At 42.8% G+C, this 22,345-nt stretch overlaps 1 protein-coding gene and 1 long non-coding RNA gene across 5 annotated transcripts; one reads left to right on the plus strand and one right to left on the minus strand.

The window, feature by feature from the left end:
- Positions 1-831: 831 nt before the first annotated feature.
- LOC116447203 lies at positions 832-2,430 on the minus strand. The gene is made up of 2 exons (XR_004241514.1): positions 2,333-2,430; positions 832-1,474 (listed from the first exon to the last, which is right to left on the minus strand). It is a non-coding gene; the product is annotated as an uncharacterized LOC116447203 (long non-coding RNA).
- LOC116447202 (core histone macro-H2A.2) lies at positions 1,519-22,188 on the plus strand. 4 transcript variants are annotated; one of them, XM_032116105.1, is made up of 9 exons: positions 1,519-1,542; positions 6,506-6,739; positions 13,269-13,375; positions 14,595-14,792; positions 16,044-16,154; positions 16,517-16,616; positions 17,519-17,608; positions 19,272-19,446; positions 21,477-22,182. In XM_032116105.1, exons 2-9 carry the CDS (start codon positions 6,568-6,570, stop codon positions 21,640-21,642), a joined length of 1,119 nt encoding a protein of 372 aa, XP_031971996.1. In that variant the 5' UTR covers positions 1,519-1,542; positions 6,506-6,567; the 3' UTR covers positions 21,643-22,182. The 4 variants fall into 4 exon arrangements, with proteins under 4 accessions (XP_031971996.1, XP_031971993.1, XP_031971995.1 ...); XM_032116102.1 differs by lacking the exon at positions 1,519-1,542 and adding an exon at positions 2,036-2,245 and having other exon boundaries at positions 21,477-22,188; XM_032116104.1 differs by lacking the exon at positions 1,519-1,542 and adding an exon at positions 2,372-2,452.
- The last annotated feature ends 157 nt before the right edge of the window (positions 22,189-22,345 follow it).

A 22,345-nucleotide genomic window follows, 5' to 3' on the forward strand; every position in this document is an offset into this window, starting at 1 on the left:
AATGCTGTTAATATTTATGTTAAGGATAGGTTGTAGCCACTAGAGACATAAAGAGGGGAAATTGAGTTTATGGTGAGACTATTAAGAATCACAACAGCAGGAAAATTGGCATTAAAATTCAGACATCTATGACTGACTCTGAAAGTGTTACACTGTGAAAATCATCGATGTCCTCTCTCACACTTCTCCAGCACTCCTGTTTCCTTCAGGAGAATGTTGTTTATAAACAGAAAAATGTTGTTATAAACAGAGTGAGTTCTCCTAATGTTGAAAGTTTGCCTCACATAAAGACTTTTTTTCCTTGAAAGACCTCCCACATGCTTGTGTTCTTATCGCACAGCAACTATTTGATGTTAAACTCTAACGAGCGGGGAATATTTCAAAAACTTGGGATACTTATTTTGCCTCATCTCAAATTAATTTTAATTAAAAACCCGTGTACCGCATGCATGATTGTACGGGTTATTGGATACAGTTATTTGTATCTGGAAATAGAAAAATGTAAATGCTTTTCTTCCTTTTTCACATGGGTTTTACATTGTCATTCATTTTTATGCTTAGTAGTTGAAAATCTTCTTGAGCTTCCTCCTACCCTCCTAATATGGTTCAATACACTGACAAGCCTACAGATATCTTCTTCCTTTGCTAAATTCCAACTCTCAGTGGGCAAGATCTAGGTAAGGCTTCCTCTTACGTGTAAAGTAAGTCAAACTCATATACATGAGTTTTTCTCCTATGGTCTCAAAGCATCTTGACCTCGTTTTCAAAAAGAAGTGGCGAAGAGAACAGACTCCAAAGAATTAATCCACAGAAATGCATTGAGGCTCTTACTGAGTGTTTGAAAAGAGAAACGATATCTTTATTTCCATTTTAACGACAGTCAAAATACAGCTGTGTAAAGTGAACTGCTTTACCCAAGGTCACACTGCAGTCCAGGAAAACACAGGTCCTGAACTCATGCCCTCTTTCTTCATGAGATGGTGCGATCCACAATTAACATAACCTGGGGAAATATTCTATTGCTTTTTTCCCCACCAAATCCAGTCCTATGTAGACACAAAATTGCTTACTTTGGCAGAACCAAAAACCAAACTCCAGTGAATCTTTTATCATTTTTTACAGTGGCAAAGAGAATGCTGAAAGCATGAATGGTTCTTTCTCTCTGTTGTTCCCAGCCACCCTCCTAAAGTAACAGTGCAAGTGAGGAGTGGTCTGTGTTAACAATGTATTTCCTAGTGCATTACAGTAGCCCCCAAATGTCTTCACAGCTAAATCAGTGCAACGATGTAAAATATCTGTACAGGAATGATACAAACCAACTTTCATGTAAAAATATACCTGAATTGAGTTAAAGAGGTATAGCCCTGTACTCTCCTGTTTGTACCAGCCTCTGCACACGGATTTGGCGCTGCCAAGATTCATAACACAATCGCTTATTGTGTCTCTTGGAGCTCCAGCTCTTGAATCTGTGCGACTGTGGGGAAGAAAAGAAAAACCTTCAGCTTCCATTCAGAAGGGAAGTGAAGTTTGCAGCCTTCATGGGTGAGTTGGAAAGCCTGCGAGCACCCAGAACGCTCCAGCGCGAGACAACACAAAGAGCTGCCGGCAGTCTTTGTTCCAGCCATTCCAAGCCAGCTTGGGGATGCTGGAATATTTGGGTTAGAGGCACCATAGCGAGGCACACAGGTCACCCTGCCAAAGGGATAGAGGGATGGGTGGCTCTCTGTAACAAAAACCAGGCACTCCTTGAGCTTTAGCCCAATCTGGGATTGCCTTGATACCTCTCCATCTCTGAACTCCTCCACCCTGGGAAAGGATGGGAGGCTTTCTGCCTTTACGCTCCCGGCTACCACAAGCCCACGGGGGCTAGGGTCAGGGGGGCCCTTTCTCTGCTGGGTGGGGAGGGGGTTCCTGCCCCCACTGCAGCCCTGGGGCCCGGGCGAGGAGGGCGGCAGCCAAGAGAGGGGGGTTGTAGCGGGTCCGGGCTGCAGTGACTCCTCCTAGAGGCGGTATGTGCGGAGCGGGAGGAAACCCCTGCCGCCCCCCTCACCAGCAGCCGCCATCGCCATTGAAACATACAATACGGGGAGATCGGCTGAGGCGGAGCGAGGGCGGGGGGAGCCGAAAAGGGAAAGTGGGGAGGAAAGGGTAAGGGAGGCAAAGAGAGGAGGAAAAGAGGGGGAGGAAAAAGAGGAAGGGAAGACAAGAAGGAGGAGGCGGCGACAGCGGCGACGGGCGCCGGCAGGTGAGGGGAGCGGCGGCGCGGGGGCTCCAGGGGCCGCGGCGAGGCCCTGCTCCTCTCCTTCCCTCTCTCCTTGGCTGCACGACCCACCTCCTCCTCCTCCTCCTCCTCCTCCTCCTCCTCTTCCTCCTCTTCCCGCCGCCGCTGCCGTTCTCCGGGAAGGCCCAGCCATGGCCGAGGCCGTGAGGGGAAAGGGCGTGAGAGGGGCGGGTGAGGGGCGGCCATAAAGGGAGGGGGGGCGCGAGGCTGTAGCGGCGGCGCGCGCGAGGCCGGCCCCGGGTAAGGTGGGGGGGGGACGGCTCTTGCTTGCTGCCTCCTCTCGGCCCCCGCAGCGCTTCCCGTTCCGGGTCCGTGCGGCTGCCGCCACAGCCGCCCCTTGGCGGGCAGGGGGCGAAGCCTCCGCGGCGGCGGCACTCGCTGAGGGCGGGGGGAGGGGGGGTGTGTGTGAGGGGGGAGCTTTTGCGCGGGAAAGCCGGCGGCCACACCCCCCCACACACACACTCCGCTGCACCTCGGAGCGCCTGCGCGGCCCGGCTGCTCCCCTGCCCCTCTCCCGTCGATCAAGCGGCTCACAGCCAATCACCGTGCTCCCTCCCCAGCCCGGGCTGCCACAGCGGCCAATCAGCGGGGGCGTGGGCGGGGCGGCGGTGTCCGGGCAACGGCGAGGCGTGCGGGGGGCGGGGCAGCGGCGCTCGGCGGGCGGGCCCTGAGGGGGCTCTGGGCGGGCTCCGGGGATGGCCGCGGTGTCCCCCCGAGCTCGGCGGCTCTCAGCGGGCTCCAAAGACTCGGTGTGGGTGCATACCGAGGCCTTTCCTCGCAGCCGCGCGGCGCCGTGGGGGTCGTCCGCTGTTGTTTGTGAGTGGGAGCTGCCTCTGCAGGGACCCCCGGGGCTTCGGGGTGCTCGGGAAGCTTCTTTCCCTGGGAATGGGCTCTGTGTGTGTGTGCTTCTGGAGTCCGGGAGACACCCTACCTGCCCCCTGAATAGCACTATGTTTGTGCTTTGGTGCCTTAGCAATTCCTTCAGCACCTGCTTTAGGTCTTTTACTCAATTTTTCACAAATATTTTGTTTGTAAATGAATGTGCAGCCTAAGCTGCTCCAAGGTATAATGTCTGTCAACTCCTAACAGATCTTCAGCTGGAGATGAGGGAAGTGCAGGTGTACTGATAGTCCTGCATGTCCTTTATTTCAGTCTTTGGCTGCTGAGTTCGAGTTCTCTCAATGTTTGGAAGTCAAGATGCTCCGAGGGCTGGAGCCCGTCTGCTCAGGAGACAGGATGGGAGAGCTGGGGATATTCAGCCTGGGCATGAAAAGGCTCTGGGGAGACCTTATTGCAGCCTTTCAGTACTTCAATTGGGCATGTGAAAAAGAGGGAGAGGGACTTTTTACATGGGCAGATAGTGACAGGATGTGGGAGAATAGTTTAAATCTAAAAAATGAGAGGTTTATATCAGATGTTATGAAGGAACTCTTCCCTAAATTCTTCCCTGTGAAGGTGGTGAGGCCCTGGCTCAGGTTGCCCAGAGAAGCTGTGGCTGCCCCATCCCTGGATGTGTTCCACACTGCGCTGGATGGGGCTTGGAGCTGGTCCAGTCGAAGGTGGACTCTTAGGTATTTTTCCAGGAGGCAGAAGGAAAATGTCACTGGTTGTCTCGGGCTCTGAAGAAGGCAAAACTCAACAGAGGAAAGTCCTGCTTGCAGTCATATTGTAGAGAGCTCCGTGAAATGTGGTAGCTATTCAATCCCCCATAGCAACACAATGATGTTGGAGTCATGGCAGAGTGGGAGTGTGCTGTGACCGATTAAGGGATAGGGAAAATAATTGCTTTAAATTGCCCAAACTTGATGTCATGGCAGCCTGATATAGACACAGCCCTCATAGCTCAGCAAGGATGGACTTTGCACGAACAGCACAGGTTTATTTTTAAATGGAGGCTGCCCTTCATGAGGAGAAACGTAGAGATGATGAATCAGCTGGCAGGGAGGGAACGAGTGTGGGTAGACTTTTCAACTGATAAGCCCTTGAGGCTTGGCTGTGTAGTCAAAAGAGAACAATTACGACAGCAGTGCTCAACGTGTAGTTCTTTACCTGTTGGTTGCGGTTCAGGTGAGTGTGGCAGACCTGAGCTCATGTGCCCCTTCCTGCAAGGAAGCCAGATTCCTCTCTCCAGGATTTCTTTGTCCAGGTCCACAGGAGTTTTCTCAGCATGTTTCTTTGTCCAGGTCCTGATGTGACTGTGCCATAGCTTGGCTTCCTACCAAAAATTGCCTCCTATAGGAGTCAAAACAAGACAAAAGCACGCTGTTGTATTTGTTGCTTCTCAGTACACCCTGGTCCATGTAAGTTGCAAAGCAGAGACAATGTTAGCAGAGTTTTGAAACATCTTATATTTAGGGTGTCACAGAATTTTGCAAACATAGCCTGCAGTGCATTTGGAAAATATTTTGGGTTTCCAAAAGTTGGTTTGGTAGCAGGAGAGTAAATAATGGCAGAGGTTTTCTGTGAGAGAGAAGGGGAAAATGAAGGAGTAGGCAGGAGTGGAAAGTTCAGTGATGCAGCAGAAGGATGAGCCAGAAGTGAGTAATTAAACATAAATTTATATTATGCAACAGCATGGCCCAGAGCAGTGTGATTAGTTGTATACAAATATGTTTTGATTTTCTGTCATGGAGATCAAGTGCAACAATGGTATTTTCTGTGGATGTAATCCCTTGACATTGCCTTTTTCCACTGATTTTCACTCAATTTGGATTTGATGCTATAGGAACAAATACATGAGAGGTTAGCTTAATATGATTTTGATACATGTAATGTACTTTTTCAGCATGGCTCTCTAGTGGGATTTCAGTGCTGGACTGAACTCTTGGGTGATGGACCTGTCCTGCCAGTATTGCAGGAACCTGTTTGTACCCTACTGCATACATTTATTAAGTTCCACTTTAAAATGAGTTATTGCTCTAAAGAGAAGGCTGTTCCAGAAATTGGCTCCTCTGATGGCTAGAAACCTAATTGCCAGCCTAGGTTTATTATTTGGATGTCAGTTATCACAAACTGAAAAGGAGGCGTTTTAAGGGTTGTTATTACTGTGAAATTGAAAGTTTATAAAGGGTTTGTCACAAATTGCAAGTTTCATTGAGGAAGGGGCCTTGGAAGATCGCTTTGTCCAGCCTCCTGTCCCAAGGCAGATCCAGTGCTGCTCAAGTGATTTGTGACATATATTCTCAAATTGTTCTAAAGTTGTCCTGCTGGGAAGGTTCTGCTGCCTCCCTGTCTGACCGAGTCCAGTGCTCCGCTCTCTCCTCTGCTATACAGCTTCTGTAAGAGTCACTGATACAAGGAACGCTTCCTCTCTCCACCTTCACAGTATCCTCTTGCATCTCTGAAGACCAGTATCATGCCTCCCCACTTCTTTTCACCTTCTCTTTGAGCTCTGTTACCACCACTCGTGATTCCAGGCTGGCAGTTGGCAGGGAACCCGGAGTGGGATGATGAGCAACACCAATTTTGACGTGTCTGTGTCTGATAGGTTTACTGGCTTAATCTTTCCCAATTTTTCTTATCATGCCCACATAATACATTGCACACGGAAAGAAAAAATTGTCTGGCTGATACATGAGGACATGCCAAGGTTTTATAGATCCCTGCTGATTTTATATCCTTGATATCATAAATGAAAATTATGATAAAATTTAGCAGTATCACCTAAAGTCATTGTAATGTTTTTCAAAGTGTCTCCTTCCTTGTGTTTCCATGTTTCACTGAAGTGAGTGAATGCTGGGAGGGAAGTAGCTGTGCCTTCCTTGACAGAAATACCGTCCGTGGCAGACCTGCCCTTTGTTTGCTTCAGAGGAGTAACCAGGCCTCCAGGGCAGCTATCAAAATAAAGTTAAAACCAATTTTTGTAAACAGAGTTAAAACTTTTCCAAACATTATTTGACTGAGAGTGAGAGCTAGGGGTGTAACTGTGACCACATGCCAGCTTTGGAGTGGAGTGGCACATTCCAGGGTTTGTTTTCTGTTTATCTGTAATCTTGTTGTTGCCGGAAAAATACAGAGAAGACAAGGTTTGTTTTCTTTGCTCCTGATATTGCTACACTGACAATGCTGTTCAAAAGTGAAGTTATAGCAAATATTCCAATTATCCAACTTTTATTGAGTAATGCCTGCACTTTAACAGGCATTGAGGGTGGGTTTGGATTTTTGTTTCTGGAACAACAGCAATGCATGATGTTTCTCATCAATCCTGTTGGTTTTCTCTTGCAGACCTTGGATTTGGAGCAAGGCATTGGGAACCACCAGCAAATTAAGAAGCACAAGGCTGCAAGATGTCGGGGCGGAGCGGGAAGAAGAAAATGTCCAAACTGTCCCGCTCGAGCAGGGCTGGGGTGATTTTCCCTGTGGGGAGGATGATGCGCTACCTGAAGAAAGGGACCTACAAGTACCGGATCGGGGTTGGAGCACCAGTGTACATGGCAGCTGTCATAGAGTACCTCGCAGGTAAACCTAGAACCTGCTCCTGGAAGTGCTCATCACACACAGAAGCCAGGGTTAGCCATGGGATGGGATACGAATATGTGGAGGACTCCTGAAACTCAGGCTCTGCAAGTGCAGGATTTGTTGAAATTTGCTGAAAATGCTAAGGAGGTTATTTGTTTCCTGGAGAGGCTGAGGGCAGAAATTCTCTCCTTTAGAAGCACCATGATTGGTCACTAGCTGGAAAGGTTATTTTTTATTGCTTTGCAGAGTGAAGAGTTACATCTGGTAGTTTCTGTCACAGAGAAAACTGGTATTAATTAGGCTTTTTGATACACATAAATGTGAATAACAGGAGGAAAAAAAGCAAACCCACCTGGTACATCTATTGTGCTTTTTAAGTGAGTAAACTGTCTTGCTGGCTGCATTTCTCCTTGAAGGACAGTGTCAAAGTGTTATGAAATGTAAAGGTGGGTTTTTTCGTATTTTAAAAACCCTTTTGCTTTGCTTAAGTGCATGAAGAAGGTGTTCCAGGGTTTAAATCTTCCCCCATGCCCCACGTTTTCTTTTTCCTGCCTTTCTGAAACTGAACTTTGATCCCATGGTGATACAATATACTGTGGCTCTGTATAGAAACATTTCAGAGTGTCCTATGATCATATCTGCTGAGTTTCTCGTTTAATTATGGAAAATAGGACTTTAGCAAATTGTTAGAACTCACGGTGCAGAGAGGATTCTGGTTCAGGTTACTCAGGGGTTACAGATCAAGACTGAGGTGCATTAGAGAATCTGTGAGGAGTCTGGATGGAATTAGTTGAGTGAGTTGTGTTTCAGGAGTGTAGTTTATTGCCAAAGTGGCATGAAGAAGCTTGCATGGAGCCTGGTTGTCCATGCAACAGGTTTTATGTAAACTCCACTCTCTTTTTCACACACGAAGCTTGTTCTCACTACCAGCCAAAAAAAAGCATTATTTTCTTTCAGAGGTATGGAGAAAATCTGAAATCTCACTACTAAATTTCACTAATTTCACAATCTCACTACTAAAATTGAATTTATGATGAAGCCTAATAGCACATTGCAGAAACTTCCATGTTTGTGGCGGTATATTCCAGGATGAGAATCAATTTTTTTTTCCCTGAGGCTACTTCTGGAGCTGGAGTGACAAAGTATTGCTTGTGTTGGAGAAATCACAGTAACTTTTATAACATAATGTGCTGCATTGTGACTCTGCTGACCTTCTGTCTGGAGAGAAATACTTTTTTACTTTTCCTACTCCACAGGGAGATGTTTCTAGGATAAACATTTGGAGATGCTTGTTCTGAGCTGTGGCAATTATTACAAGGTGCAGTAATAAATTGTCAGCAGCACATCTGGTATGTGCAACATTTCTGTGGTTCAGACTGAATTGTGGTCAGCACTGTTTGCCTATTACCTGAACTAGAACAATGTATGTCTTGGCTCTGCTCCTGAGTAGTAAGTGCAGTTTAATTTAAATCATTAATCTGAAATGAGGGGATTATGTGTGGGCCTACACTTTGCTTTAGAAAAAAAAAGAATGTGTAGTCAACCAGGCAAGAAGATTGCTAGAGGTGTAGGCTGGGAGTCCACATAAATTTTAAGGGAATGCTATTTTCAGCTGCTTGGTTCAGCAGAGAACTCCTGTATGTATTGTGATAGAATGGAGTAATGTTTCTGAGCAAACATCTATTGCTGGTGGATTGTGTTCTTTCCAAACCAAAGCTCCTGTGCTTTGTCCAGGGTTTTGTTTGGAAATATTACAAAGGTGGAGAGTTCAGTCAAAAAAACAGTGTTGCAATATCTAACCCTGCTGATCTAGTTATTCCTAATATTACATGTGAATAAATGGTTTTGGGAAGCCTGCAGAAACAAAATAGGTTTTTCCAAGGATGTTGTCAAAGGGGGCATTATATGTCAAACTGGTAAGTTTTCTTAACATTATCTGATCTTTGTATTACAAATGCCATTTTTTTTCTCCTGGACTTGCAGCTGTGAAATGGTGGTTCCTCGGGATGAAAGGCTGCATGCAGGGGAACTGCTTCAGGCTAAATCTGGGAGGGTGGCAGTAAGAGACTATGACTTTTTAGCTGTTTCACAGAAGCAGGTCGAATGTATTTTTTGTGTTATGTCAAAACGTTCATGAGAACTTCTCCTCTAAAGCCCTGAGTGCTTCTCTGTGTTTTAGCAGAGATTTGATGCTTTACGAAAGGGGAAGGGTGGTCTCTCTCACCTCAGGGAAATCTGCTCTCTTTGGCCAGGCTCCAACTTTGATAAAACACAGGTTGCTCATGCTTAGCGGAGACTTCTTTGATTTTAACAGATAAAATGTCTGAAGACTTGGTCCTCACTGAATATGTTCCAGCCTCTCTCAGCTCCCAGATCATAATATTGTGGGGAGACAGTGGTTATGGGAGAATATTGATGTTAGAGCCAGGGATAGATCTGGCTAGTGGGGAGAACTGAATTGATGGCCAGTAGGCAAATAAATGGCAAGGAGTGTCCAAATATTCTGCCAGGAAGCTGGAGAGTAAGTTGAAAAAATAGGAAATAGGCCAAGGATTGGATGGAGGGGATGCTGGTAATGAAGGACCTGGGCAGGAATACTGAGCCTGAGTAGACAGGAGAAATGGTGACTGTCCAGGAAAGGCAGCTGAGGTAGTAGTCTCGGTGTGGATTGCCAGGGAAAGGAGATTGAGCTGTGGAGCTGGGAAAGCAAGTCATGGCTGAGATGGGGGCAAGGTGAATGAGGCTGGAAGGGTCAAACAGGACCAGAACCACCTGACTGCCTGCATTCCTCCAGGGCCTGGCATGGACCAGCACATCTCTGTGAGTGACCAGCCCTGCATGGTCTGTTGTTGGCCTATATTTGTGTTGCCCCAGAGCACTGAGCCTCTTGACTGGCATCATCCAGATGGTGCCTATACATCTGGAGTATATACATATATATATATATATATATATATATATATATATATATATATACACATCCTTACTCCCAGTTTATGTAGTTCAGACTGCTGTTTGGCTTTGGTATGTGTTCTGTGTCACAAGATACTAGATCCCTGTTTTTTTCCTTTGTAAGCAAGATCGATTGTGGCAGCACCTCACAGCCATTATCAAACCCAAATCTGCACTTTGCCTTATCAACCCCATCATTAAAATGCCAGCAATCACCACAGTGTATCTGAGGAAGAGGTACTTTTACCTCAACTGATCAACTAATGTGAAGATCTCATCACTGTTCTAAACCTTTCTTTTTAATCTCTCTATGCTGCTTTACATTTTAGGCTTGAAAATCGTATTGTTAAACTGCAGCTTAATTTCTATCCAGAAGGTTGTGTTTGCTGAAACAAGGTTGAGTTCCACTGGCTTCAGAGTTCAAATTCTGTGAAAAATTGGCATGAGTCCCATGGGATTGATGGATTTTGCAACAGACTCATGCTCTGAGCATGCATAGGGCTGACTGCAGTCACAACTACCTAAATCAAACATCAACTGCATATGTCCTACAGGGCATCTTCCCAAAAAGTAGGTAGAGAATACAGATGCCTGTCGATGAGGAAGTCATCAACACAAGTCATGTGAGTGGTGTGCTGGTCAGAGGAACTCATGGAAGGTCTCAATGGAAAGCCATCCTTTCTAAATTAGGGTAGAATACAACACCAGCAAAGGCTTCCTCCTTCACAGGAATCACCTGGAATACTCTTCTGCCTGTTGTGCTCATCTGCCATGCAGAGACAAATCCAGCAGATAGCTTTCACCTGCAAATGGAGGACCAAGGACTCCATCATCCAATACATTTTTGTAGAGTAAAAGTATTACTGTTAGATTTCTGTGTGGTAGTGTAAAAGGAGCTGACACAACTTATCCTAAAGGGGAGGTGGAAAACAAGATAACCTGTATAAAATCTTTTCAATTTGCTATCAGTAATTCTCATAGACCTTTCTTAGCAGTCCATTTTCACAAAAGCTCAGCTGAACAAATACCTTTGGCTTGGCTAGGATGCTTTAGTTCCCAGACATTTCAAATCTGCTGATCCATCAGCTAAAGAAACCTCTTTTTCCCTGTATGTCACAGGATGACAAGATGTAATCCCATTCAGGTCATAGCATGGCTGCTGCTTGTGTCTGCTGGAAGAGAGTTATGTTTTTCTGAAGATGTCTGAATTTAAACTTCTGATGTGGAGGCATCTTTGTGGATTTTGACTTTTGCAGGAAGCAATATTATTTGAGATTTCAATGTAATTCTTAATGCCTGGTGCTGAGAGCGCGGAAAGTAAACCCAACTTATGGCTGAGAATATCAAGATGCCCAGTTCCAAGAGAGCTTGTTATGGCACAGGACTTTATTACAGGACCTATATACTCAGACTAGTCTTCTTAGAATTTAGGTAACCTCAGATGTTAAGATGTTTCTACATGAAATGTAAGGCAGTTTCTTTAGGGATCTGTTATTGTAGCAGAGGATGTGATAACTGAAGCTTCCAGTTTTGATATTGTATTTTGTAAATGCCATTTTATATTCTTAATATTATGAGTCCCTGCCTCCACCCTTAGAAAAAATATGCATAGAAACCTTCATTAAAAGGAGGCAAGGCAATTATTTACCTATGCAAATGTTTGGCATCCTTTGGTAAATTATATACATATTCCACAATCTGCCATACGTCACCTCTGCCTTGGATTCCCTTCTTCCCGGTGTCCTGGGATGGATGGCTGGCATTTGAGTGTTCTGCCTTTTTTGCTCTTAACATTAGGCAGAGGACTAAGAGTGCACCATCAGGATGCTGCTGGCCAAAGGACCCAAACCTGGGGCAGTGGGGTGAGCACACAGGTAGCAGGATGTGCCTGTTGTTGGCACACCTGAAAGAACTTCAGTTCCCACACAGGTAAGTATGTGTTGTTTTCTGGATTTTTTTTCCCCCTGATGCAATTTTCCTCTGCTGTCAGCACACATCTGCAAAACCCACTGGAGGAGCCTGGGTCCCTTTTCTTGCTCTCTGCTGGTCTGCACAATGGATGGAATCTCTTCCTTCTGTCTGCTGCTGCGTTAGCTCCACTGGCAGAGGTCTGGGAGAGGGTCTGACACTTCCAGGCCCATGGGGGTGAAAATAGCTGGATCATGCGGGATCTCTGTTCAGTTTCCTCCTTTAAAATCCAGGACAGACTAGGAAATGCTAGCGCTGAGAGGTTCCTGCCCTAACTTTTACAATTCACTGTGAATATGCATGTAAATTTAAAAAAAAGGCATTTGTATTTCCAACATTCAGTTAAATATGTATGCTGTGTAGTAGTGAATACTGGAAGACAAGTTTATAATTTTGTTGTTCTGAGTGGAATTGAAAGCTTGTATTTTTCCCATGAGCCAGAGCTAAGCCTCATGTTGAAATCATTTGGATTTTAGCCGAACATTATGTACGTTTCCACTAGATTTTTCATGAAAGTTGTTCTTTTTATCATAGTTATTGTTCTTTGTGTAGTTGATGTAAAGGAGTAGGATGTCATTAAGACATCAATAAGTTTTCAATAGGATAATACTGATTGGCTGTAATTTTCATATTCCATACTGTGCAAACACAAACCCAAAAACCAGATGACAGGGACACTGTATACTGAAATAAAGTATGAATATGATTTTTATGATTATTTGGAGAAAAAAAAATCCCTTCTCCTTCCTTCTCAGTGTTTCAGCAGAGTTCTTATATGAGAAATAACTTCTGAGTAGTGGCCAGACTACGTAAGCTAATGAATTATACTGATTGCTACAGTCCAAATAAACTTGGGAAGATGTGTCTGTATTTCTGTAATTATTAGGAAAACCTCAGTGACTTTGGTTACAGTATAAATGTTACTGGTAATTTAGAGAAAGTACCTTTGAAGTGACCTCCTGTTCCCAGAGATGAAGAAGGACCCTTCTATCAATATTTCATGCATTGAAGCTCTCACGTTGTCTCTGCTTGCATCTGAGTCAAACCTTTCATATCTTGTTCTGAAATGAAGCTTCTCACAGATTTTCAGTGCCCTTTAATGCAGAATTCCAGCAGTGCCTGGCAGGTGTGTTGGCTTTCCAAGTATTTCTTCAAATGCACCTCAGTCTTCATCTTCCCTGGTCCTGAGAATCTTTGCTGTTTATCAGAGCTGTCTGTTTCAGGTTGGGTGTTTCACTGCATGCTTGACTGTTCTGTTGTCACAGGCTGCTGATAAATTTTGGACTGCTGATGTACCTTTTTTTAGGTGGTTTTTTTGCCTTTTTGAAAGAGATTTCTGACTTGCGGCTCTTAAAAGAAATTATGTGAACCAAGCTTAGCGTATTTTCTCCTAGATATCCTTTAGGGAATTAGGAAGGACAAATTGATTTATCTAAATTTCAGATACATTGAGTGGGGTTTGGTTTCTGCCTTTCTGTAGCAAGAACCCTTTAAATCTGGAAATGTCCCTGAAAAGGTAAATGGATATTAAGAAGCAGTGTAAAAATGTGTATGCAGCATGTACCTAAGCTGCAGTTTTGTTACTCATTTTTATCTTGATGTGTTACAGCCGAAATCCTGGAGTTGGCAGGAAACGCGGCACGGGACAACAAGAAAGGAAGGATTGCCCCCAGACACATCCTCCTGGCAGTTGCAAATGATGAGGAACTGAATCAGGTGCCTGTTTACATTTTCATGTAGGAGTTATGTGTTATGGCTTGAGTGAAGCTGCTACCAGGGAAGGTTAGAAACAGCTTAGTCTGAGACATGAATGAGACTGTAGTTACTGGACCAGAAGATAGTGCCATCTTAAATAAAAGCAAACAAAAAGAAAGGTTCTGAGATACTTCATCTTAAATCTTACGGACATAAATTTTGGTTCTTCTTAGCCTATGAGTCCTGTTGAAGCAAGTAGACTTGATGCTTCACTTTTTCCTCAGGGACATTCAATACTTAAAGAAAACGTGCAAGACCTTTTCCCAACAGCTGTAGATATGTGTGTTTTCTATTACACTGGCTGTGAGGTCCACGTTGGGTAGGGATCTGGCTCGCTCTCTGCTATTGCTGTCTTCCTGTCTGTTTGCCCAAACTGTGGTTTTCAGTGCTCTGACTCTTGGGATCACTTGTGGGATCACTTCTGCTAGACTTGTTGAGTGAGGACAGAGATCACAGCATGGGCTGCAGATTGTACTATTCAGGGGTGCGGAAAAGGTTCAGTCAGCATCAGAGTCTCTCCTCTGTATGAAGATGGATGATGTCATTCACACTTTGAATACTCCTGCACTTAATATGACTGCTTTAAATAATGAAAATATGGTGCCCGTGAAGTCATGTGGCTCTGTTTCCAGTCAAGTGAAGTTAAAATTCAAAACAGGCCAGAAGAGAAGGAAAAGTATGCTAACACTACCAGCCTTTTCCCAGCTCTGTGGTTCTGGTCAGTGACCTGTGAACTGGGATCTAGATGCAGTGTTGTCTCTTAGGAATTAGCCACACTTTGTCCTCTACATGGTATCACAGCCCATTCCTGTTGTTTCCCTCTGCAAACCAAATCCTTGGAGTTTTTCCTTGCTTTGACTGCATCTGTTTCCCTGCCAAAGGGATCTGCATCCAGTCCTCCTCTGAGCAGGGCTGTGGTGCAGTCCTTTTTTTAAGTAGCCCACAGAGAGTCTTCTTTTTTACCCTTATTTACTGCTTGTGAATCACCAAGGACAGGTTTGCACTAAGAGTGGCACTGGAAGAGGGATTGTACAGCAACAGAATTCTCCAGGATATGCTGGCTGACTTTGCTGTCACCTGCCAAGTTCCTTGTTACTGTGGATTGTTTCTCTCATAGTTTTTTGGTGATGCAGACTAAGAGGATCTGTAATATGCTTCCATACGCTGCTTCTCCTTGCAGTTGCTCAAAGGTGTGACTATTGCAAGTGGAGGTGTCCTGCCCAGGATTCAGCCTGAGCTTCTAGCCAAGAAGCGGGGTGCCAAAGGCAAATCTGAGACCATCCTTTCCCCTGCTCCTGAGAAGAAGGGGAGGAAATCCATGGTAAACAAAAAGAGTGGGAAGAAGGCAAAGTCTACCAAGGCCCGGACGTCCAAAAAGGTACAGATTGCGTGTCACCCTCTGCAATATTTTCTTGATAATTGTGTAGAATCTCTTACCTCCACACTAACTCTGTGGCAGTGAACCCTTGCTTTTAAAATAAAGGAAGCTGTGTTCTAAAACATTTTCTACTAGAGAGATGTCATGCCTTCAGCCTTGTACCAGTTACTGGGTTGCTGTTAAAGATTTTTCACTGTCCAGAGAACTTGTCCTGACATGGAACGTCAATGTCATTGCGACAAGCTCTTTGTTTCATGTGTTCTTAGCTGTGCTGTTGTTAGTGATTTTTAAAAGAAGAATTAATCAATCAGAACTTGACCACTGCACTTTCCCTTAGGGTTGCCCATCCTCTATCACTATCCAAAAATGGATTAATTTGGTAAAGCAGTAACCCAGATCAGTGCTCTTGGTTTGTCATTTCAGAGCATGCACCTTGAAACACTGCTGAGTTTTTGATTGGGTAGGGTTAAATGATATTATTTGACTTAAACTTTTAAAACTTAGATTAAGCACATTTTTCTGGAGGCCTCGAAGTTTTGATACAGTTCCATAGCTGAGAATATGCAGAAACAGCCTTTAAAAAGAAAACAGAGTTGCTTAATGGGATGTCTCTGTGTATTTGTCTCAGCTACCACCTTACTTTGAATTGTGCACATGCAGAGTTTGGACTCGTTAGGAGGTGGTAGCATCTTGACATACCTTAAAGCAAATATTGAGAGATGTGAGGAGATGCTCCTGCAGCCCTCTGGGACTGGTAGGTTTGCTGCTCCTGGAGGTAAGCCATAAGAAGGCTTTCTCATTTAATAAATGAGACTTAAACATTTGTTTTTCAGATGACAAAGTTGTTTTTTCTTCAAATTGGAGCATTTGACTGGGTTACTAAGTGACTAAGTTTGAGTTAATATGAGGTTCTGCTCTGTTAGCAACAAAAATAAACTAACACATGCCCACCCATATAAATACAACCTTAATTGTCAGTAAATCTACAGATGGGTGTGGGTGCCCTGCCTCTGAATGTGACTACAAATGTATGTAATGCCTCAGATGAACCACTGATTTAGCATTATATAAACAGTGCAGACCTCTGTTGTTACATAATCTTAGGGGATTACAAGGCTGTGAGTAATATATTGATCTGAAAAGATAAGATTTGTAGTGTATTATTAAATCTCTCCATTATTGAATAATGCTAGATGTTGATTATTTTGTTTCCCTTGAGAAGTCCTGCTTTTTTTTCCTCCCATCAAATAGAACAAACAAAAGGACAGTGAAAAAGAAGGAGCTTCAAATTCAACAACTGAAGATGGGCCTGGGGATGGTTTCACTATCTTGTCCTCCAAGAGCCTTGTGCCAGGACAAAAGGTAATAGAGAGCAATAACAGACTGGGGCTTAGCATGAAGAGAAGGATGCTTTTCTCTTAAACCAAAGCATTTCCAAAATCAGCGCTTTTTTCTTCAAATCTTGATGTTAGAACATTAGTTTTCTAGCAATAACTTCCTCTGGAGCAAGCTCCCAAGTTGTGGGCATATTACCAAATAATCTGAGTGGTGTGCAAATTAATTAATTAAAATCTAAAAGTCAGAATCACATATACTGAACAGAATAAAATAACTGTTCTCTGAAAGACTGAATCCAGCCTTCTTTCACTTCAGCTTTTTGGTATGAAAATGGTTTTGCACTCAGATTACTACTTATTTTTCCCTCCCCCCTCATTATTTTTTAGCTTTCTCTGACACAGAGTGACATCAGCCATATTGGCTCCATGAAAGTAGAAGGCATCGTTCACCCTACAACTGCTGAAATAGACCTCAAGGAGGAAATAGGTGAGGCTCTATTCATGCAGAAAAAACACATCTAGAGCTGGAAGAGTAGCTGGTCTACTGGCTGCCTGCTGAGATCCCATCCTGTTTCACCTGAATCTGCCCCAGGGCATAAAATATCAGTTACAGCTTCTGAAAATCAGGCTGCATCTGACTAGGTATAACAGGCTAATCACTAATTTATCTTTTTCTTAATGACAAGCACAACATAGATAATTTGTTGAAACACATGAGCAGCAAAGGTGTAAATAATTATTATTGAGGTGTTTATTGGCTTATTTTTACATTTGCATCTGAAAATTACATTGCAAAATTATATATTAATAGCACTTCTAACTATGACTTTCATTGTAGGATATTACATAATTTAGAAATACTCATGTACAGAGCCTTATACTGCTCATGTGAAATAAGGAAATATGATTATACAAATACGGAAATTTAAGCAGGAGGGAGGTAAAAAGCTATTCAGTCAGTTGCATAGGGAGCACAGAATCTAGTAGTAGGCTTTTGGATCATTGTTTTTTAGTCATCAAGACCTTCACTGGCATCCCAGCTGTGTTTGTTTCAGCAAGTAGTAGGGTTTGTATGTTGAGTCCATTTTGGAGGCTGAAAATCTGAGTCCTGAAAATCCCACTCCACGGTATTTTAGCCATAAGTCAGAGTAAATAGCATTCTTACAGATATTTATATTAAAGCAATTTCCAGTAATAGCATACAGGGCTCTTCAAAATCGTGAAAAGTAAACTTTATCTGTGTCTAGGCAGAGTAGTGAACACAAACATCAGCTGCTGCTGATAGAAGGAGACAGAATAGTGTGTGTACAGTGTTCTTTTAAATAATGTGGACTTGTTTATCCACAATGATACTCTGAAGCCAAGGCCTTTTGCTCTGTGTCCTTGCAGGCAAGGCACTGGAAAAGGCTGGAGGGAAAGAGTTCTTGGAAACAGTGAAAGAGCTTCGCAAATCTCAAGGACCTTTAGAAGTTGCTGAAGGTAAAAAGGATACTCTGCAGTCTTTTGGACATGGCTTATCTTATATATTCTTTTCTCTGGACATTCTGATCTGTTACTGATATTATGTGTCATTGTTTACGTGATGTAAATGTTTCTTCAAAGCTGTTGCTGATATGGGCAGCCTGCTGAGAGGGAAAAAAAGAAACAATAGGATACCTGTGTGCTGTGCACATTCCGTCTTTAGACTGATCAATTTGTCTTAGGCAATTTCTGTCCATGGGAGTCCAAAAATTAAGGAAATCTTGTGCCATCTTTCCTACCCTGATTGTACTGCAGCCTTAGTGAGAATCAGAAACAGTTCTCAGCCTAACATATGAGGCATAAGAAAACTTAGTGATACTTTATAAATTATTCCTCTTTATGCATATTTGATTAACAGTATATAACCCAAATAATTACCTTACTCTGAGCACAAATGAAGATGTGATATGATCTGCAGAACTGGCACGCTTTTTGGAAGAGCAATTGCTCAGGCACTACAGCTACTTTATTAGGAGAATTCCCTTCAAGGGTTAACACATTTGTAGCAGGGAATAGCTTGGGACCTGAGATTGTGCTTTCCTTTGTGGACAGATTAAACCAATTGAAGGTGTCTGGAAGACAGATGGAGAAAAGTTACAATATGCCTTATTTGGCTTAGTATCTCTATACCCAAGAAAATAAATGCTTTAAATAGTCTAGTTTTGGAAATTGCCTAATTGAGTTTTATAGTTTTATAACCTGAAATAATAGGGAAATTTTTACACAAGATAATCTGCTTCACTTTCATATCAAATCAAATTTATATGCCATAAAGTCAAAGTAAACTACTTTTCTCTGTCAACATCACTCCCCAACTAGAAGATAGACTCCTTTTATGCTATTAAGACAGCTGGTTAAAATTTAAGTAGCACAGATCTCCTCTGTGCCTGCAACAGAATTCCTCTGTGATGTCGAACAAGTGAATATATCCAGCTTTTTCATCCATGGGCTAATTCCTTCCTGCACAGCTAATTTCAGAGTTTTTAACCTGAGATTACCAAGACCTAGACTTCCATTGGTGCTGATGGTGACAATTGCAACAAAAGCAAACTGATGCCATGCTGTGGACTCTGCAGGTCCTGGAAAATATTAGGCTTTCTGAAAAATTAATCTGAGATTCCTGATTGAGCATAACTGGTGGGGACAAATTTGATTTTCACGTCCTTGTCTGAAATTACCGAGCTCTGATGTGAGTCTAAATATTACTCCCCAACACTCTGGAACTGTAATGATGATGATGCAGGATATTTGTGAAAAGCACTCTGTGACAGCACTGCAGAAATGTCTGTGGGGATTACTGATACTGTGCTCAGGGTGAGGTTTTCGTACTTTGCATAAAACAAACCCAGAGGCTGTGCTGAATGAGAGAGCTAGAAACCATTATTGAGTAGCTGTGTGCTAACCAAATGAGCCCTGGGTTCTTTGGTCTCCAAAGGGATAATGATTGATCACAAAAGGAATGATGAGACAGGTTATGATTGCAAGCGAGCCATTGTGGTATATTTTAATTCCAAATGTATTCCTTTGGAGAGGTAATGTAATTAACAAGGTACATTGGGTTGGGAGGTCATTGCAGGGTGGTTTCTGTTCCAAACTAATGTTATATTTTCATTTGTGTTAGCTGCACTTACTCAGTCTAGCGGCCTAGCAGCAAAGTTTGTCATCCACTGTCACATCCCACAGTGGGGATCAGACAAGTGTGAAGAGCAGCTCGAGGAGACTGTCAAGAACTGCTTAACAGCTGCAGAAGACAAGAAGTTGAAGTCTGTGGCTTTCCCCCCGTTTCCCAGTGGCAGGTAGGACTCCCTGTGTTGGGTAGCAGAGGTGGAATTGGCTGTCAGAGCTGCTGCTGTGACAGGGAGGTGCCCCTTGCTCTGTGACTCTGCCTCTGCTGCTGCCATCTGACACTGTGCTGCTCCAGAGGAATCCAGCCTGAAGTGCAGTGTTTGCATGAAACTGCCAGAGAGCCTTTATAAAGAGAAATTAGCCAATCCACAGGAGAGTTGAGTGGGCTTGCTGTGTTGTCTACTGCTAGGCAGTCATTTTCATTCCTCTGCACCACCTTGGGTTTTGTGTCCCTTCATTTTGCTGTGGGGAGTCTTATTAAACCTGCATTTGTACTAATAAGATTATACCAGCATAATACTGAAGGCAGGTAACAGCGTTGCCACCTGAGCTACATGGATGTGGGGTGTTCACTTAAGCCCTCCTGAGAATAGATATTTAAAAGACTTGTCACACAAAACTTTTCTTTCAGAGGAAAATCAGTGTTTCTCAAATGTAGTTCTGCTTTCAAAAGGGAAAATTATTAAACCAAGTGTGAAGCTACACATTTCTTTCTCCATAACTAGCAAGCAGAATGTGCTTGATTAAGAAACCTGAAATCTTTTTCTTTTTCTTTTTCTTTTCGATTTCTTTTTAAATCAACAGTTTGTTGGTCTCTGATGACAAGAAATCTTACACAAGCCCTGCTAACTGCAGAAGTTGTTATTTTGTGTTAGAGTTCACATGCTTATAAATAATTTGAAATGTATATACTGATTTTGGTAGTAGTGCCCAAAGAGTAGAGTACAGAGTACAGTCCAGTTGTGTTGGCCTGACAGTGAATAAAATGAAAGTAAAACTGCATTTGATCAGTGAAATCACCACATATCACCGAATACATGGGAGGTGAAAGTGCCATTTTTACACACTCTGCAAAGCAAAATAATATTTTTATGGGTCAGGACAAAAGAATAAATAGAGGGACAGTGCAATTTTTAGTCAATTTTTTAATATACAGATGTTTTTGTTTATGGTTTTCATTCAAAGCAAAATGTGATAAATTGTTTTAACAATCTTTAATATAAAGTGCAACTTTCAAGAATGAAATGTAGCTTTTAATGCCAATAGAAAAAGTTTCTAGACTTCATGTCTTCTAAGACCATAGAACTAGAATAATCCATTCTTGGACCATTAGTCTTAGTGCAGATTCTTCTGCTGCATTGTTCCATTTCACTCTCTGTTGCTCTTACAATTACTCCTCCTAACAGAAAAAGAGAGTAAGTCTTACCGGGTGCTGCTGGTTTACGCTTCATTTATCATAGGACCTCAAAATTTTCTGAAAAAATGCAGTTTTTCAAATAGGACTTCCTGGTTTTGCTCTCATTTTATGCTACCTACATGTCTGCACAGGAAACGCTGGGTTTGTGAGTAGATAAAGAACTATACTGTATCAGTTCTGTGAATTTTCATTTTCCTCTGAGCCATCTTAGGAATTATGTAACTAATGTAACATTGCAATAGATGGGATACCTCAGTTGTGCCAGATCTTTTTGATGGTTTACAATATAAATATGATTGTAGGTTAGAGAATATTACCATCAAGAGGAGTGAATGAATGCATCTTGACCTTAATTTGGCTTGGAGTTGTAATTTCAATTATTTTCACAGGAATCCCAAGCAAAGTATTTTAATGACAGAGTGAGCAAGTCAGCTAAGTAGGTAATGTTTTGGGTTTGGGTTTTTTTTCAGTTTTCAGCTAAAAAAATAATCATTCTTTGAAATTTTTAGCCTGCCCAGGATGGCATGGAAAAGTTTAATTCTAAGGGCAAGCATTAAAAAAATTGTTGTGTGGTCATAAGAAGTAGCAGCAGATGAAAACAGCAGCTATGCCAGCAAGGAAACTTAATTCAGCAGCAGGTGAATATTGCTATCAAAACCTTGGGGTTTGCCAAACTGCAACTGGCACTATCTTAGCAGCCTGTGGCTGGACTAGTTCTGGCTGGTTCCTCTCAGCATCGCTGCTCAACACTCACCTGCTCTCTTTTCTTCCCTGACCACACAGAAACTGCTTCCCAAAACAGACGGCAGCCCAGGTGACCCTCAGAGCTATTTCCACCCATTTCGACGGCACCAGCTCTTCATCCTTGAAGAACATTTACTTTCTGCTCTTCGACAGTGAAAGCATTGGTATCTACGTGCAAGAAATGGCCAAGCTAGACACTAAGTAGCAATGGCAGCCAAATGAAACTTTATTTTTCAACAAACTTGAGTAGCATTAAAAGCATTAGAGGCGGGTTTTATTTTTTCAATGTGACGAGGAGGGGGTGTGGTAGTAGTGTGATGTGTTGTGACTTGATGGAGAGCTGTGATTAGAGGTGAGAGGGGTTTAGTCCAATTTCTTCATGCCATTTTTATCACCTTAAGCAATTGAGTTACCATCTGTCTTCAGGAGTTTAGTGTCCCTTGTTGCTTTAGTTTAGAAGTTTTTAAAGAATAACCTCATTTTAGATTTGTAGTGATGATTTCTTCACACACACACACACACATACCACTTTAAAGAAAGCTCTTATAAATGTTCTGCTCCCTTTTCCCCTCCCTTGAGGGTAGATGGTAAACTTCTGCCTTCAGCCCACAGAGAGGGGAAAAGGGCTTTAGAAGTAATGCATGAGGAGCTTCTGTTTTGCTTTTAACTCACAATAACCGCTGTAATTACTGAGAATATTTCATGGTGATTTTTGTTTGTTTTATAAGAAAAAAAGAAAAATATGTGTCAAGTGTGGTTATTATTATAAACCCTCATTTTGCTCTGGGAATTTCGCACCCTAAAAAGAAAAAAAAAAAAGAAAGGAAAAAAAAAAGCAGCATCTGTAAATAAGTGCTTGCTGTATCACAACCAACAGCTTTTCTGACTGCAGTTTAGTGCTATAAGTG

This window comes from Corvus moneduloides, chromosome 8 (genome assembly GCF_009650955.1).
Source record: "Corvus moneduloides isolate bCorMon1 chromosome 8, bCorMon1.pri, whole genome shotgun sequence".
NCBI lineage: Eukaryota > Metazoa > Chordata > Aves > Passeriformes > Corvidae > Corvus > Corvus moneduloides.